Source organism: Pristiophorus japonicus, chromosome 15 (genome assembly GCF_044704955.1).
Source record: "Pristiophorus japonicus isolate sPriJap1 chromosome 15, sPriJap1.hap1, whole genome shotgun sequence".
Taxonomy (NCBI): Eukaryota; Metazoa; Chordata; class Chondrichthyes; family Pristiophoridae; genus Pristiophorus; species Pristiophorus japonicus.
The window spans coordinates 110,819,086-110,833,796 of record NC_091991.1 but is presented as its reverse complement, the minus strand read 5'-3'; the positions used below and the strand labels follow the sequence as shown (position 1 = coordinate 110,833,796).

Below are 14,711 nucleotides of genomic sequence, written 5' to 3'. Positions count from 1 at the left end.
GGGGCCTGAACCCACGACTTTCTGACTCAAAGGGGAGTGTGCGATCACTGAGCCAGGTAGACACTTAATTAAATTAACTTGATTTTTTGAGGAGGTAACAAGGAGGGTCGATGAGGGTAGTACGTTTGATGCAGTGTATATGGATTTTAGCAAAGCTTTTGATAAGGTCCCACATGGCAGACTGGTCACAAAAGTAAAAGCCCATGGGATCCAAGGCAAAGTGGCAAGTTGGATCCAAAATTGGCTCAGAGGCCAATGGTTAATGGTTGATGGATGTTTTTGTGACTGGAAGGGGTTCCGAAGGGCTCAGTACTAGGTCTCTTGCTTTTTTGTGGTATATATCAATGATTTAGACTTGAATGTAGGGGGTATGATTAAGAATGTTGGAAGATAATACAAAAATCGGCTGTGTGGTTGATAATGAAGAAGAAAGCTGTAGACTGCAGGAAGATATCAATGAACTGGTCAGGTGGGCAGAACAGTGGCAAATGGAATTCAATCTGGAGAAGTGTGAGGCAATGCATTTGGGGAGGGCTAACAAGGAAAGGGAATACACATTAAATGGTAGGACACTGAGAAGTGTAGAGGAACAAAGGGACCTTGGAGTGCAGGTCCACAGATCCCTGAAGGTAGCAGGCTAGGTAGAATAGGTGGTTAAGAAGGCATACGGAATACTTGCCTTTATTAGCCAAGGCATATAATACAAGAGCAGGGAGGTTATTCTTGAACTATATAAAACACTAGTTAGGCCACAGCTAGAGTACTGTGTACAGTTCTGGTCACCACATTACAGGAATGATGTGATTGCACTGGAGAGGGTACAGATTAGATTTACGAGGATGTTGGCTGGACTGGAGAATTTTAGCTATGAGGAAAGATTGGAGATGCTGGGTTTGTTTTCTTTGGAACAGAGGAGGCTGAGGGGAGACCTTATTAAGATGTATAAAATTATAGAGTGGCCTAGATAGAGTAGATAAGAATGACCTATTTCCCTTAGCAGTGGGGTCAACAGCCAAGGCGCATAGATTTAAAGTAATTCGTAGGAGGTTTAGACGGGATTTGAGGGGAAATTTTTTCACCCAGAGGGTGGTGGGGGTCTGGAACTCACTGTCTGAAAGGGTGGTAGAGGCAGAAACCCTCACCACATTTAAAAAGTACTTGGATGTGCACTTGAAGTGATGTAACCTACAGGGCTACGGACCAAGTGCTAGAAAGTGGGATTAGGCTGGATAGCTCTTTGTCGGCCGACGTGGACATGATGGGCCGAAATGGCCTCCTTCCGTGCTTTAAATTTCTATGATGAAAAAAACAGAGTGATTATCTGCATAAACATATTTGTGTCCTTCTGTGCATGCTCCATCCTTTTTTGCGTATGCGCGCTTGATCCGGTCACGCATGTGCAGTACGGTATTTGAGGAAGCTGGAAGGGGGTTGAACCACGTTGCCGAGCTTGGAGCAACCACTCCAGTCTGAGCCTGATACTGAGGCTTTTGGGTTATCTTTCAAAAATCAATGACTATACTAAAGGAGCCTCCAGGACTTTTGCCTAGAGTATCGCTGTGATTATCTACACAAACATTTTCACGGCCTTGGAGGTGGGAGAGAGACTGAGGCAGAGGGAGAGAGACTTGGTCAGAGAGAGACTGGGGGAGAGAGAGGGAGAGACTGGGGCAGAGAGAGAGAGAGACCGAGAGACTTGGTCAGAGAGATGGACTGGGGCAGGGAGGGAGAGACTGGGGCAGAGAGGGAGAGATTGGGGCAGAGAGGAAGAGATTGGGGCAGTGAGAGAGAGAGAGAGAGAGAGACTGAGGCAGAGAGAGAGAGAGAGACTGTGGCGGAGAGGCAGAGCGAGACTGGGGCAGAGAGGCAAAGAGAGCGAGACTGGGGCAGAGAGAGAGAAACTGGGGCAGCGAGAGAGTGAGAGGGAGACAGGGGCAGAGAGAGTGAGAGGGGGCACAGAGCGAGAGAGTGGGGGGAGAGAGAGTGGGGCAGAGGAGACAGGGAAGGCAGAGAGAGCGAGAGGGGGCAGAGAGATAGAGAGACTGGGATGGAGAGAGAGAGAGAGAGACTGGGAGGAGGCAGAGAGAATGGGGACGGGGAGAGGGGATCAGAGGGGAGAGAGGAATGCCGGGGGGGTGGGTGTAAAGAGTACGGACAGCACAGTGAGGATGGGGGAAAATCATGATCCAGGTCTAAAAGGGGGGTAGAAAGTGAGAACGTGATCCAGATGGTAAGACGGATCATGTTTATCCAACCCCACCCCCTTTACACCCACACCACGTTCTCTCTCTCCTCCTCCTATACCTGGTTGATTTCTCGGAAAGCTTGGTGCGTGTGTGGCAAGTGACATCATTGGACTGGACGAAATCCGGAAGTCACCACACTATCACTATTCACTTCGTACCCAATAATATAGGAAATAAGAACATAAGAAATAGGAGCAGGAGTAGGTTATCTGGCCCCTCGAGCCTGCTCTGCCATTCAATAAGATCATGGCCTCAACTCCACTTCCCTGCCCTCTCCCCATAACCCCTTATCTTTCAAAAATCGTCTATCTCGACCTTAAATATATTCAATGACCCAGCCTCCACAGCTCTCTGGGGTAGAGAACTCTAAAGATTCATGACCCTCTGAGAGAAGAAATTCTTCCTCATCTCCGTTTTAAATGGGCGACCTGTTAATTTGTAAAGCTGTTAACAATCCGTGACCCACACACAATGCCCCATCTATGGCCAGGGTGGGGGGGTGGGGGAGTGAGATCAGGATCCTGTTGGGGGGGAAAAGGTCATGAATCCATGGGGCAGGGGGAGAACTTGGGCAGGGAAAGAAGGCCAGGAACTTGGATCGGGTGGCAGGGGTTCAGGAACTTGGGCCAGATGGTGAGGGGGGGCAGGTCAGGCCCTTGGGCGGAGGGAGAATGTCACAAACTTGGGTGGAGGGGTGGGGGAGAAGGTCAGAAACTTAGGCGGTGGGGGGGGTGGGGGGTGAGGACAGGAACTTGTTTCCTAATTTTTAATTGATGGAATAAACAAGTGAGTGTGAGCCTGCTCTGTTCTAGAGAAATGTCTTATCCTCCAAGGGGACCAATCAGCAATCAGGCCTTGTGATCAAGGGGACCCAATCAGAGCTTTAAGTGTTACAAATTAACACGGCTTTAAAAAAATGCACTATCTAAATAACAATTCTGCTCTCTTGAAAACTATACAAGTCAACTGTGATAACATTTACACATAAATTGCTGTCTCTCTTGCATCTATTGAAAATTTGAAATTAGACAATAATTCTGGTAATATGCAATGTTGCTTTCTCTAGATTGGTGTGCGTTTCTAGGTAAATGATATACAGGTTTGCCAATATGGTATTTTCAGTTGAATTAAGTCTGAATAATTAAATCAGATCTTTTACCTTTCATAATATTAGGGGACATTCGTGTTTAAGAATGGTCATACTTTTGAGGGAGAGTTTTTTGAAGATCGTATGGTAGAGTTTCCTCATTTTTCAATTGATGGAATAAAGACTCCGGATCTCAGTACGATACGCACCCAATCGCCACTTGAAACCGGTAAGAATTTTTGCAGAGATGTCAATCCTCAACTAATGGAAAGGCACGGATTTTACGCAGCATATGATGGCGTATGCACAGCATACAACGTCGTAAGTGCCCCGCAATTTCCAGATTTCCGCATGTGCTACGCGAAAACCAGGAACTTGCAAACGATCAAGTTTCTGCTTGACAGATCATATCCATCCGCTACAAACTTACTTTCGCTGACACAGAATACTGACCAACGGGTACCTACCAAACCCTTAAGGCGTAAGTCCTTCTTTTACCAACATAAGGGTTAAAGTAAAGGACACATTTATTTGTACTGTAAAAATGGCCGCCCTTTGTCTCTGAACATAAAAACATAAGAACATAAGAAATAGGAGCAGGAGTAGGCCATTTGGCCCCTTGAGCCTGCTCCGCCATTTAATAAGATCATGGCTAATCTGATCATGGACTCAGCTCCACTTCCCTGCCCGCTCCCCATAACCCTTTATTCCCTTATCGCTCAAAAATCTGTCTATCTCCGCCTTAAATATATTCAATGACCCAGCCTCACAGCTCTCTGGAGCAAAGAATTCCATAGATTTACAACCTTCTGAGAGGAAAAAATTCCTCCTCATCTCAGTTTTAAAAGGGCGGCCCCTTATTCTGAGACTATGTCCCCTAGTTTTAGTTGCCCCTGTGAGTGGAAATACCCTCTCTGAATCCACTTTGTCAAGCTCCCTCATTATCTTATATGTTTCGATAAGATCACCTCTCATTCTTCTGAACTCCAATGAGTATAGGCCAAACCTACTCAACTGATCTTCATAAGTCAACCCCCTCATCTCCGGAATCAACCTAGTGAACCTTCTCTGAACAGCCTCCAATGCAAGTATATCCTTCGATAAATACGGAGACCAAAACTGCACGCAGTACTCCAGGTGTGGCCTCACCAATACCCTGTACAGTTGTAGCAGGACTTCTCTGCTTTTATACTCTATCGTCCTTGCAATAAAGGCCAACATTCCATTTGCCTTCCTGATTACTTGCTGTACCTGCATACTAACTTTTTGTGTTTCATGCACAAGGACCCCCAGGTCCCTCTGTACTGCAGCACTTTGCAATTTTTCTCCATTTAAATTATAATTTGCTTTTCTATTTTTCTGCCAAAGTGGATAACCTCACATTTTCCCACATTGTGCTCCATCTGCCAAATTTTTGCCCACTCACTTAGCCTGTCAATATCCCTTTGCAGATTTTTTTGTATCTTCCTCACAATTTGCTTTTCCACCCATCTTTGCATTATCAGCAAACTTGGCTACATTATACTTGGTCCCTTCATCCATGTTATGTATTGATGTTTGGGGTCACTAGGCACCAGGGAGCACCACTGTCAGAGGTCATCGGACTGTACTCGCGTGTGCGCGGGCCCTGATATATAAGACCGAGTACCATGTCATGTGCGCACTTTGGGTGTGAATAAAGTTGAACCAGGTTTACACCTGAGTGAGTTTACAATAACAAGTCTGTTGAGTCACTATATACATTACATTTGATGTAATGATGTAACTTAAGAACCTTCGCCTGCACAATGGGCACCATTGGAATTCTGCTGAGATTCGTGGATGGCGAGGCTTGGGCGGATTTTATCGATCGTCTGGATCAATATTTTGTGGCCAACAAAATGGAGGAAGCTGGTGACGCAGTTAGGCACAGGGCAGTTTTCCTCACCGTTAGTGATCCAAAAATTTATGACTTCATAAAGAATCTTCTCTCGCCTGCACATCCAACGGACAAAGAGTATGGGGATTTGTGCGCTCTGGTGAGTGAACATTTCAAGCCAAAAGAGGGGATCATCATCTGACGCTATTGCTTCTACACAAATGTTCGTGCTGAGGGCCAGGATGTGTTGGGATTCGTCGCCGACCTAAGAAGTCTGGCTGAGCCGTGTAAGTTCGGAAACACATTGGAAGACATGCTGCGAGATTTCTTCATGATAGGCATCAATCATGATGTGATCCTTCGGAAACGCTGGATTTGAGCAAGGCCATCGCGACTGCCCAGGCATGCATGGTGACTGATGATAATTTAAGGCAGATATCATCGAAGAGTCAGAGCTCCGCGGCAAGTACTGTAAACAAGATTGTGTCGTTGTCTGGCAGAGTTGCTTATGGCAGGACCTACTCAACTGCTGATGTGAAACCTGTAGCTGCTCAAAGTCCGCCAACTGGTACGAATCCGATTTCACCCTGTTGGCGTTATGGGGGCAATCATCGGCCTCATCAGTGTCAGTTTAAACAGTACATCTGTAATGGCTGTTCGAAAGTGGGGCACCTTCAGCGAATGTGCCCACAACTGGCCAAGCGTGCTCATCACATTGGTGATGATGACCAGTCCAGTGCTGACCCGAATATACAATCCAAGATATCTGAGGAGGAAGTGTATGGTCTGTATTCGTTCCTGACAAAGAGTCAACCGATAATGGTTAATGTAAAGCTGAATGGCGTGCCTGTATCAATGGAGCTGGACATGGATGCGAGTCAGTCGATAATGAGCCAAAGGACATTCGACACGATGTGGGACACTGAGGCTGTGAAGCCTAAGCTGAGTCCAGTCAATGCCAAGTTGCTACTTACACCAAAGAACTCATACTGGTGATTGGCAGTGCAGTAGTCAATGTGTCATATGATGGTGTGGCTCACGATTTACCATTATGGATTGTCCTAGGCAATGGCCTAATGTTGTTTAGCAGGAACTGGCTCGAGAAAATCAAATGGAACTGGAATGATATCAAAGCATGGTCCTCGGTGGATGACACTTAGTGTGCTCAAGTGCTGAAGAAGTTTCCTTCTTTGTTTGAACCGGGCATTGGCAATTTTACTGGAGCCAAGGTGCAGATTCATCTGGATTCTGATGCAATGCCTGTCTATCACAAAGCTCGGTCTGTTCCGTACATAATGAGGAAGAAGGTCGAAATTGAGCTTGACAGACTCCAACGTCAAGGGGTCATATCACCGGTAGAAATTTAACAAATGGGCCAGTCCCATTGTTCCTGTGTTAAAGAATGATGGCACTGTCAGGATCTTTGGAGACTAGAAGGTTACGATTAACCGATTTTCGAAACAGGATCAGTATCTGCTACCGAAGGCTGATGACCTGTTCGCCATACTAGCTGATGGAAAGTTGTTCACTAAACTGAATCTGACGTCGGCCTATATGACACAGGAGCTTGTCGACACTTCGAAGAAACTCACCTGCATCAACACCCATAAAGGACTGTTCGTCTACAACAGGTGTCTTTTTGAAATCCGTTCAGCTGCTGCCATATTTCAGAGGAACATGGAGAGTCTACTGAAGTCTGTTCCTAGAACCGTCCTGTTTCAAGATGACATTCTCGTCACAGGTCGCGACACTGCTGAACATCTGAACAATCTTGAAGAAGTCCTACATTGTTTGGACAAAGTGGGACTCAGGTTGAAATATTCGAATTGTGACTTCGTGGCACCTGAAGTTGAATTCCTGGGGAGGAAGATTGCTGCTGACAGTATCAGGCCTACTGATTCGAAAACCAAGGCCATCAAAAATGCACTCAGACCTGAGAATGTGACGGGGCTGTGTTCATTCCTTGGGCTACTCAACTACTTCGGTAATTTTTTACCCGGATTGAGCACTTTACTAGAGCCACTGCACATGCTGCTCAGAAAAGGCGACAACGGGGTCTGGGGTGGACCTCAAGATGGAGCTTTTGAGAAAGCTAAGAATCTGCTCTGTTCAAGCAAGCTGCTTGTTCACTATGATCCGTGTAAGCATCTTGTATTGGCCTGTAATGCTTCATCATATGGAGTTGGCTGTGTTCTCCAACAAGCAAATGAGTCGGGTAAGCTACAACCTGTTACGTATGCTTCGAGAAGTTTGTCAAAAGTGGAAAGAGCTTACAGCATTGTAGAAAAAGAAGCTTTGGCCTGTATGGGTCAAAAAGATGCATCAGTACCCGTTTGGTCTTCGTTTTGAACTAGAAACGGATCACAAGCCACTTATTTCATTGTTTTCGGAAAACAAAGGTATTAATACCAATGCATCATCCCGCGTTCAGAGGTGGGTGTTGACGTTGTCTGCCTATGATTATGTCATTCGTCACAGACCGGGCACTGAGAATTGTGCCAATGCACTGAGTCGTCTGCCTTAGCCCACACCAGATATGGAGACGCCTCAACCTGCAGATCTACTGTTAGTAATGGATGCTTTTGAGAGTGAAGGAACCCCTGTCACTGCTCAACAAGTTAGGATCTGGACCAGCCATGACCCTATTTTATCGGTTGTGAAACGTTGTGTCTTCAGTGGTGATTGGTCTGCAATACCTACGGAAATGTGTGATGAGACCAAACCTTACAACTGTCGCAAAGATGAACTGTCCATTCAGTCAGATTGTCTACTGTGGGGTAATCGTGTTGTTATGCCTAAGAAAGGCAGAGACAAATTTGTACGTGAACTACATAGCTCTCATCCTGGCATTGTCATGATGAAAGCCATTGCTAGGTCTCATGTATGGTGGCCTGGAATTGACTCTGATCTGGAATCATGTGTGCATCAATGCAATACTTGCATGCAGCTAAGTAAAGTACCAACGGAATCGCCGCTGAGTCTTTGGTGGTAGCCATCTAAACCATGGTCGAGGATCCACATCGATTTTGCGGGCCCTTTCCTCGGAAAGATACTTTTTGTTGTGGTGGATGCATATTCAAAGTGGATAGAATGCATTATTATGTCATCTAGTACGTCCACAGCTACTATTGAGAGCCTTCGTGTCATGTTTGCTACTCATGGCTTGCCTGACATTGTTGTAAGCGACAATGGATCGTGCTTCATAAGTCTGGAGTTTCAGGAGTTCACGAAACTCAATGGCATCAGAAATGTAAGGTCTGCTCCATTCAAACCTGCTTCTAATGGTCGAGCAAAGCGTGCGGTTCAAACGATCAAGCAAAGTATGAAACGTGTGACTCAGGGTTCACTGCAGACTCGTTTGTCACGTATATTGCTTAATTACAGGACAAGACCCCACACGCTTACCGGGGTTTCCCCTGCTGAACTACTGATGAAGAGAAGTCTCAAGACCAAGCTTTCTCTTGTCCATCCTGATTTGAATGATCGTGTTGAAAACAGACGTCAAAATCAGCAATGGTATTGTGATCGTGCTGCTGTGTCACGTGATATCTTTGTCAACGATCCAGTTTATGTGCTGAATTATGGTCAAGGTCCAAAGTGGATCGCTGGTACTTTTACGGCCAAGAAGGGTAACAGAGTGTTTATTGTCGTGCTCAAGAATGGGCAAACATACAGGAAACATGTTGATCAGATAAAACTGCGGCACATGGATGAACTGGAACCGTTTGCGGAAGATGCAGTCAGTGACCAACCAACCAATGTTCATTCATCAGAAGACTCTGCTGTCATTACTGAATCTGGACATTCAGTCTCTGACATGGTCGTGACCACCCTCATCAGATCGGTTACTCAGCCTCCAGTCATAACTGACTCAGAACGCTTGCCCGGAACTGGAGTTGAATTGAGACGATCAGCTCGTGAGCGGAAAGCCCTAGGCCGTCTTAATTTGTAAAGAGACTATACTAAGATCTTGAAGGGGGATGTTGTTATGTATTGATGCTTAGGGGTCACGAGACACCAGGGCGTCACTGTCTGAGGTCATCGGGCTGTATGCGCGTGTGTGCAGGCCCTGGGGGGGGTATATAAGAGTGAGTACCATGTCATGTATGCACTTTGGGCACGGATAAAGTTGAACCAGGTTTACACCTGAGTGAGTTTACAGTAACAAGTCTTTCGAGTCTTTATATACATTACAATCCAAATCATTAATATAGATTGTAAATAGTTGAGGCCCCAGCACCGATCCCTGCGGCACCCCACTAGTTACTGTTTGCCAACCGGAAAATGACCCATTTATCCCAACTCTCTGTTTTCTGTTAGTTAGCCAATCCTCTATCCATGCTAATATATTACCCCTAACCCCGTGAACTTTTATCTTGTGCAGTAACCTTTTATGTAGCACCTTATTTACTTTCTGCAAATCCAAATACACCACATCCACTGGTCCCCCCTTATTCACCCTGCACTTTACATCCTCAAAGAACTCCAGCACATTTGTCAAACGTGATTTCCCTTTCATAAAACCATGCTGACTCTGCTTGATTGAATTATACTTTTTCAAACATCCTGCTGCTGGTTCCTTAATAAGAACATAAGAAATACGAGCAGGAGCAGGCCATTTGACCCCTCGAGCCTGCTCTGCCATTTAATATAATCATGGCTGATCTGATCATGGACTCAGCTCCACTTCCCTGCCCGTTCCCCCTGACCCTTTATTCCCTTATCGCTCAAAAATCTGTCTATCTCTGCCTTCAATATATTCAATGACCCAGCCTCCACAGTTCTTTGGGACAGAGACTTACACAGATATACAACCCTCTGAGAGAAGAAATTCCTTCTCATCTCAGTTTTAAAGGGCGGCCCCTTATTCTGAGACTATTCCTTCTAGTTTTAGTTTCCCCAAGAGTGGAAATATCCTCTCTGCATCCACCTTGTTGAGCCTCCTCATTATCTTATATGTTTCGTTAAGATCACCTCTCATTCTTCTGAACTCCAATGACTATAGGCCCAACCTATTCAACCTATCTTCATAAGTCAACCCCCTCATCTCCGGAATCAACCTAGTGAACCTTCTCTGAACAGCCTCCAATGCAAGTATATCCTTCATTAAATACAGAGACCAAAACTGTACGCAGTATTCAAGGTGTGGCCTCACCATTACCCTGTACAGTTATAGCAGGACTTCTCTGCTTTTATACTCTAGCTCCCTTGCAATAAAGGCCAACATTCCATTTGCCTTCCTGATGGCTTGCTGTACCTGCATACTAACCTTTTGTGTTTCATGCATAAGGACTGCCAGGTTCCTCTGTATAGCAGCACTTTGCAATTTTTCTCCATTTAAATTATAATTTGCTTTTCTATTTTTTCTGCCAAAGTGGATAACCTCACATTTTCCCACATTGTACTCCATCTGCCAAAATTTTACCCACTCACTTAGCCTGTCTATATCCATTTGCAGATTTTTTGTGTCTTTCTCACAATTTGCTTTCCCACCCATCTTTGTATCAGCAGCAAACTTGGCTACATTACACTCGGCCCCTTCATCCAAGTCATTAATATAGATTGTAAATAGTTGAGCCCCCAGCACCGATCCTTGCCGCACCCCACTAGTTACTGTTTGCCAACGGGAAAATGACCCGTTTTTCCTGACTCTCTGTTTTCTGTTAATTAGCCAATCCTCTATTCATGCTAATATATTACCCCGAATCCCGTGAACTTTTATTTTGTGCAGTAACCTTTTATGTGGCACCTTATTGCATGCCTTCTGAAAATCCAAATACACCACATCTACTGGTTCCCCCTTATCCACCCTGCTCGTTACATCCTCAAAGAACTCCAGCAAATTTGTCAAACATGATTTGCCTTTCATAAAACCATGCTGACTCTGCTTGATTAAATTATGTTTTTCCAAATGTCCCGCTACTGCTTCCTTAATAATGGACTCCAGCATTTTCCCAACGACAGATGTTAGGCTAACTGGTCTATAGTTTCCTGCTTTTTGTCTGCCTCCTTTTTTAAATAGGGGCGTTACATATGCGGTTTTCTAATCCGCTGGGACCGCCCCAAAATCCAGGGAATTTTGGTAGATTACAACCAATGCATCCACTATCTCCGCAGCGATTTCTTTTAGGACCCTAGGATGCAAACCATCAGGTCCAGGAGACTTGTCCGCCTTTAGTCCTATTATTTTATCGAGTACTACTTCTTTAGTGATAGTGATTGTATTAAGTTACTCGCTACCTACAGCCCCTTGATTATCCACTATTGGGATGTTTTTAGTGTCTTCTACCGTGAAGACCGATACAAAATATTTGTTCAAAGTCTCTGCCATTTCCCTGTTCTCCATTATTAATTCCCCAGTGTCATCCTCTAGGGGACCAACATTTACTTTAGCCACACTTTTCCTTTTTCTGTACTTGTAGAAAATCTTACTATCTGTTTTTATATTTTGTGCTAGCTTAGTTTCATAATCTATCTTTCCTCTCTTTATTATTTTTTTAGTTGTTCTTTGCTGTCTTTTAAAAGTTTCCCAATCCTCTAGTCTTGGCCATATTGTATGCCCTTCTTTTCAATTTGATACCCTCCCTTATTTCCTTAGTTAGCCACGGATGGTTATCCCTTCTCTTACAGTCTTTCCTTCTCATTGGGATATATTTTTGTTGCGAGTTATGAAATATCTCCTTAAATGTCTGCCACTGCTCATCTACCGTCCTACACTTTAATCTATTTTCCCAGTCCACTTTAGCCAACTCTGCCTTCATACCTTTGTAGTCTCCTTTATTTAAGCTTAGGACACTGGTTTGAGATCCAATTTTTTCACCCTCCAACTGAATTTGAAATTCAACCATGTTATAGTCACTCATTCCTCGAGGATCCTTTACTAGGAGATCGTTTATTAATCCTGTCTCATTACACAGTACCAGATATAAGATAGCCTGCTCCCTGGTTGGTTCCACAACGTATTGTTCAAGGAAACTAACCCGGATACATTCTATGAACGCTTCCTCATGGTTGCTCTGGCCAATTTGCTTTGTCCAATCAATATGAAGGTTAAAATCACCCATGATGATTGCCGTTCCTTTTTTACAAGGTTCCATTATTTCTTGATTTATACTCCGTCCAACAGTATAGCTACTGTTAGGGGGCCTATAGACTACACCCACAAGTGACTTTTTCCCCTTATTATTCCTTATCTCCACCCAAACTGATTCAACATCTTGATCTTCTGAGCCAATATCGTTTTTCAGTAATGCACCGATCTCATCCTTTATTAACAGAGCGACCCCACCTCCTTTTCCTTTCTGTCTGTCCTTCAGAATTGTCAAATACCCCAGAATATTTAGTTTCCAGCCTTGGTCACCTTGAAACCACGTCTCTGTAATGGTTATTAGATCATACCCATTTGTACCTATTTGTGCTGCCAACTCATCTATTTTGTGACGAATGCTGTGTGCATTCAGATAAAGAGCTTTTAAATTAGTTTTTTTTTTACCATTTTTCCTGCTTTGACACCACTTTCTGATTCACCTTTATGTTTATACATTCTATACATTCTATCTCTTCCTGTCACGCTCTGGTTTTCGTTTCCCCCAGTGCTGCCCTGCTCTATTGCCTTCTCCTTAATCTTTGACTTTTAAAATTTTTGCTCACCTCAACCCTCCCCCCACTAATAATGGACTCCCAAGATTTTCCCAACAACAGATGTTAGGCTAACTGGTCTATAGTTTCCGGTTTTCTGTCAGCCTCCTTTTTTAAATAGGGGCTTAAATTTGCAATCCGCTGGGACCTCCCCAGAATCCAGGGAATTTTGGTAGATCACAAGCCACTTCAAGACCCTAGGATGTAAGCCATCTGATCCAGGGGACTTGTCTGCCTTTAGTTCCATTATTTTACTGAGTACTACTTCTTTAGTGATACTGATTGGTCCCCTTGGAGGATAAGCCACAGCCTGAAGTTTCTGTGGAATGTGTAACTGGAACCGCCCATCCCAAGTTCCCACTGACTTCTCAAATTGTAACTAGATCCACTTTGACTTCCAAAAGCCACAGAGGATAGATCTCCCTAGAAACCACCAAGTTCCAGCCGAAGTCCCTTACCTCAGCGCAAGTGCTGCATGCCCCAGCTGAAGTCCCTCCTTACACCACCATAGATGGGGCATTGTGTACGGATTGTAAACAGGTTTTTTGGGCATGAAGTGAATAGTGAGTGTCGTGACTTGTGGATTTGACCTACTCCAACGGTGTTCCTTGTAGGGGATTGTAAGAACGTGATCTGTCTTCCCTGAGTTCTCTCTCTCCTCTCCGATCCCCTCACCTAGGCTCTCTCTCCTGCCCCCCCCCCCCCCGCCAGACTCACTCTCCCTCACTCCCTTCCTCCCTCCCACCTCAGGCTCTCTCTCCCCCCACCCCCTCCAGGCTCTCTCTTCCCCCCCCCCCCCATAGTCCCTCTCAACTCCTTCCCACCCCCCCACTCCCCCAGGCTCGCTCTCCTTTCTGCCCATCCCTCTTGGATGCCTGCCGGGTTAGGGCCACTTGGCACTCGGGGCCGCTCGGGTTGGGGGATCAGCGGGCAACATGGTCGGAATGATTCAGGTATGGGGCTGCACATCCGGTCCGGCACTTCCAGTTCGGGTGGGAGGATCGGGGGGCGGGGACTCGACCGGGTGGGAGGATCGGGGGGCGGGGACGCGACTGGGTGGGAGGATCGGGGGGGGCGGGGACTCGACAGGGTGGGAGGAACGGGGGCGGGGACTCGACCGGGTGGGAAGATCGGGGGGCGGGGATTCAACCGGGTGGGAGGATCGGGGGGGCGGGGACTCGACAGGGTGGGAGGATCAGGGGGCGGGGACTCGACCGGGTGGGAGGATCGGGGGCGGGGACTCGACTGGGTGGGAGGAATGGGGGCGGGGACTCGACCGGGTGGGAGGATCAGGGGGCGGGGACTCGACCGGGTGGGAGGATCGGGGGCGGGGACTCAACCGGGTGGGAGGATCGGGGGGGCGGGGACTCGACAGGGTGGGAGGATCAGGGGGCGGGGACTCGACCGGGTGGGAGGATCGGGGGCGGGGACTCGACCGGGTGGGAGGAATGGGGGCGGGGACTCGACCGGGTGGGAGGATCAGGGGGCGGGGACTCGACCGGGTGGGAGGATTGGGGGGGCGGGGACTCGACCGGGTGGGAGGATCGGTGGGGCGGGGACTCGACCGGGTGGGAGGATCGGGGGCGGGGACTCGACCGGGTGGGAGGATCGGGGGGCGGGGACTCGACAGAAAAAGCACAGTACGAATAGTCACTTCATAAAATAAATGTTAAAATACATTTTTTTTAATCATTTAAACATTCACTTACATTTAAGTGAAAGGAGACAAAGTTGTGCCTTCACACGGATAACACCCTCCATCGTGTTGTGTGGCACTACCACCGTGCTAAATGGGACAGATTCAGAACAGATCTAGCAGCTCAAAACTGGGCATCCATGAGGCGCTATGGGCCACCAGCAACAGCAGTATTGTATTCCACCA

General features: G+C 46.3%; 1 protein-coding gene across 6 annotated transcripts in view; it reads left to right on the top strand.

The window, feature by feature from the left end:
- Positions 1 to 14,711, top strand: part of rsph10b (radial spoke head 10 homolog B) — a 145,361-nt gene that overhangs the window by 20,967 nt on the left and 109,683 nt on the right. For all 6 annotated transcript variants that reach the window (XM_070900776.1, XM_070900775.1, XM_070900778.1 and 3 more), the window contains exon 8: positions 3,421 to 3,562. In XM_070900776.1, the coding sequence (XP_070756877.1) occupies positions 3,421 to 3,562 (142 nt within the window). The remainder of the gene's footprint in view (positions 1 to 3,420; positions 3,563 to 14,711) is intronic.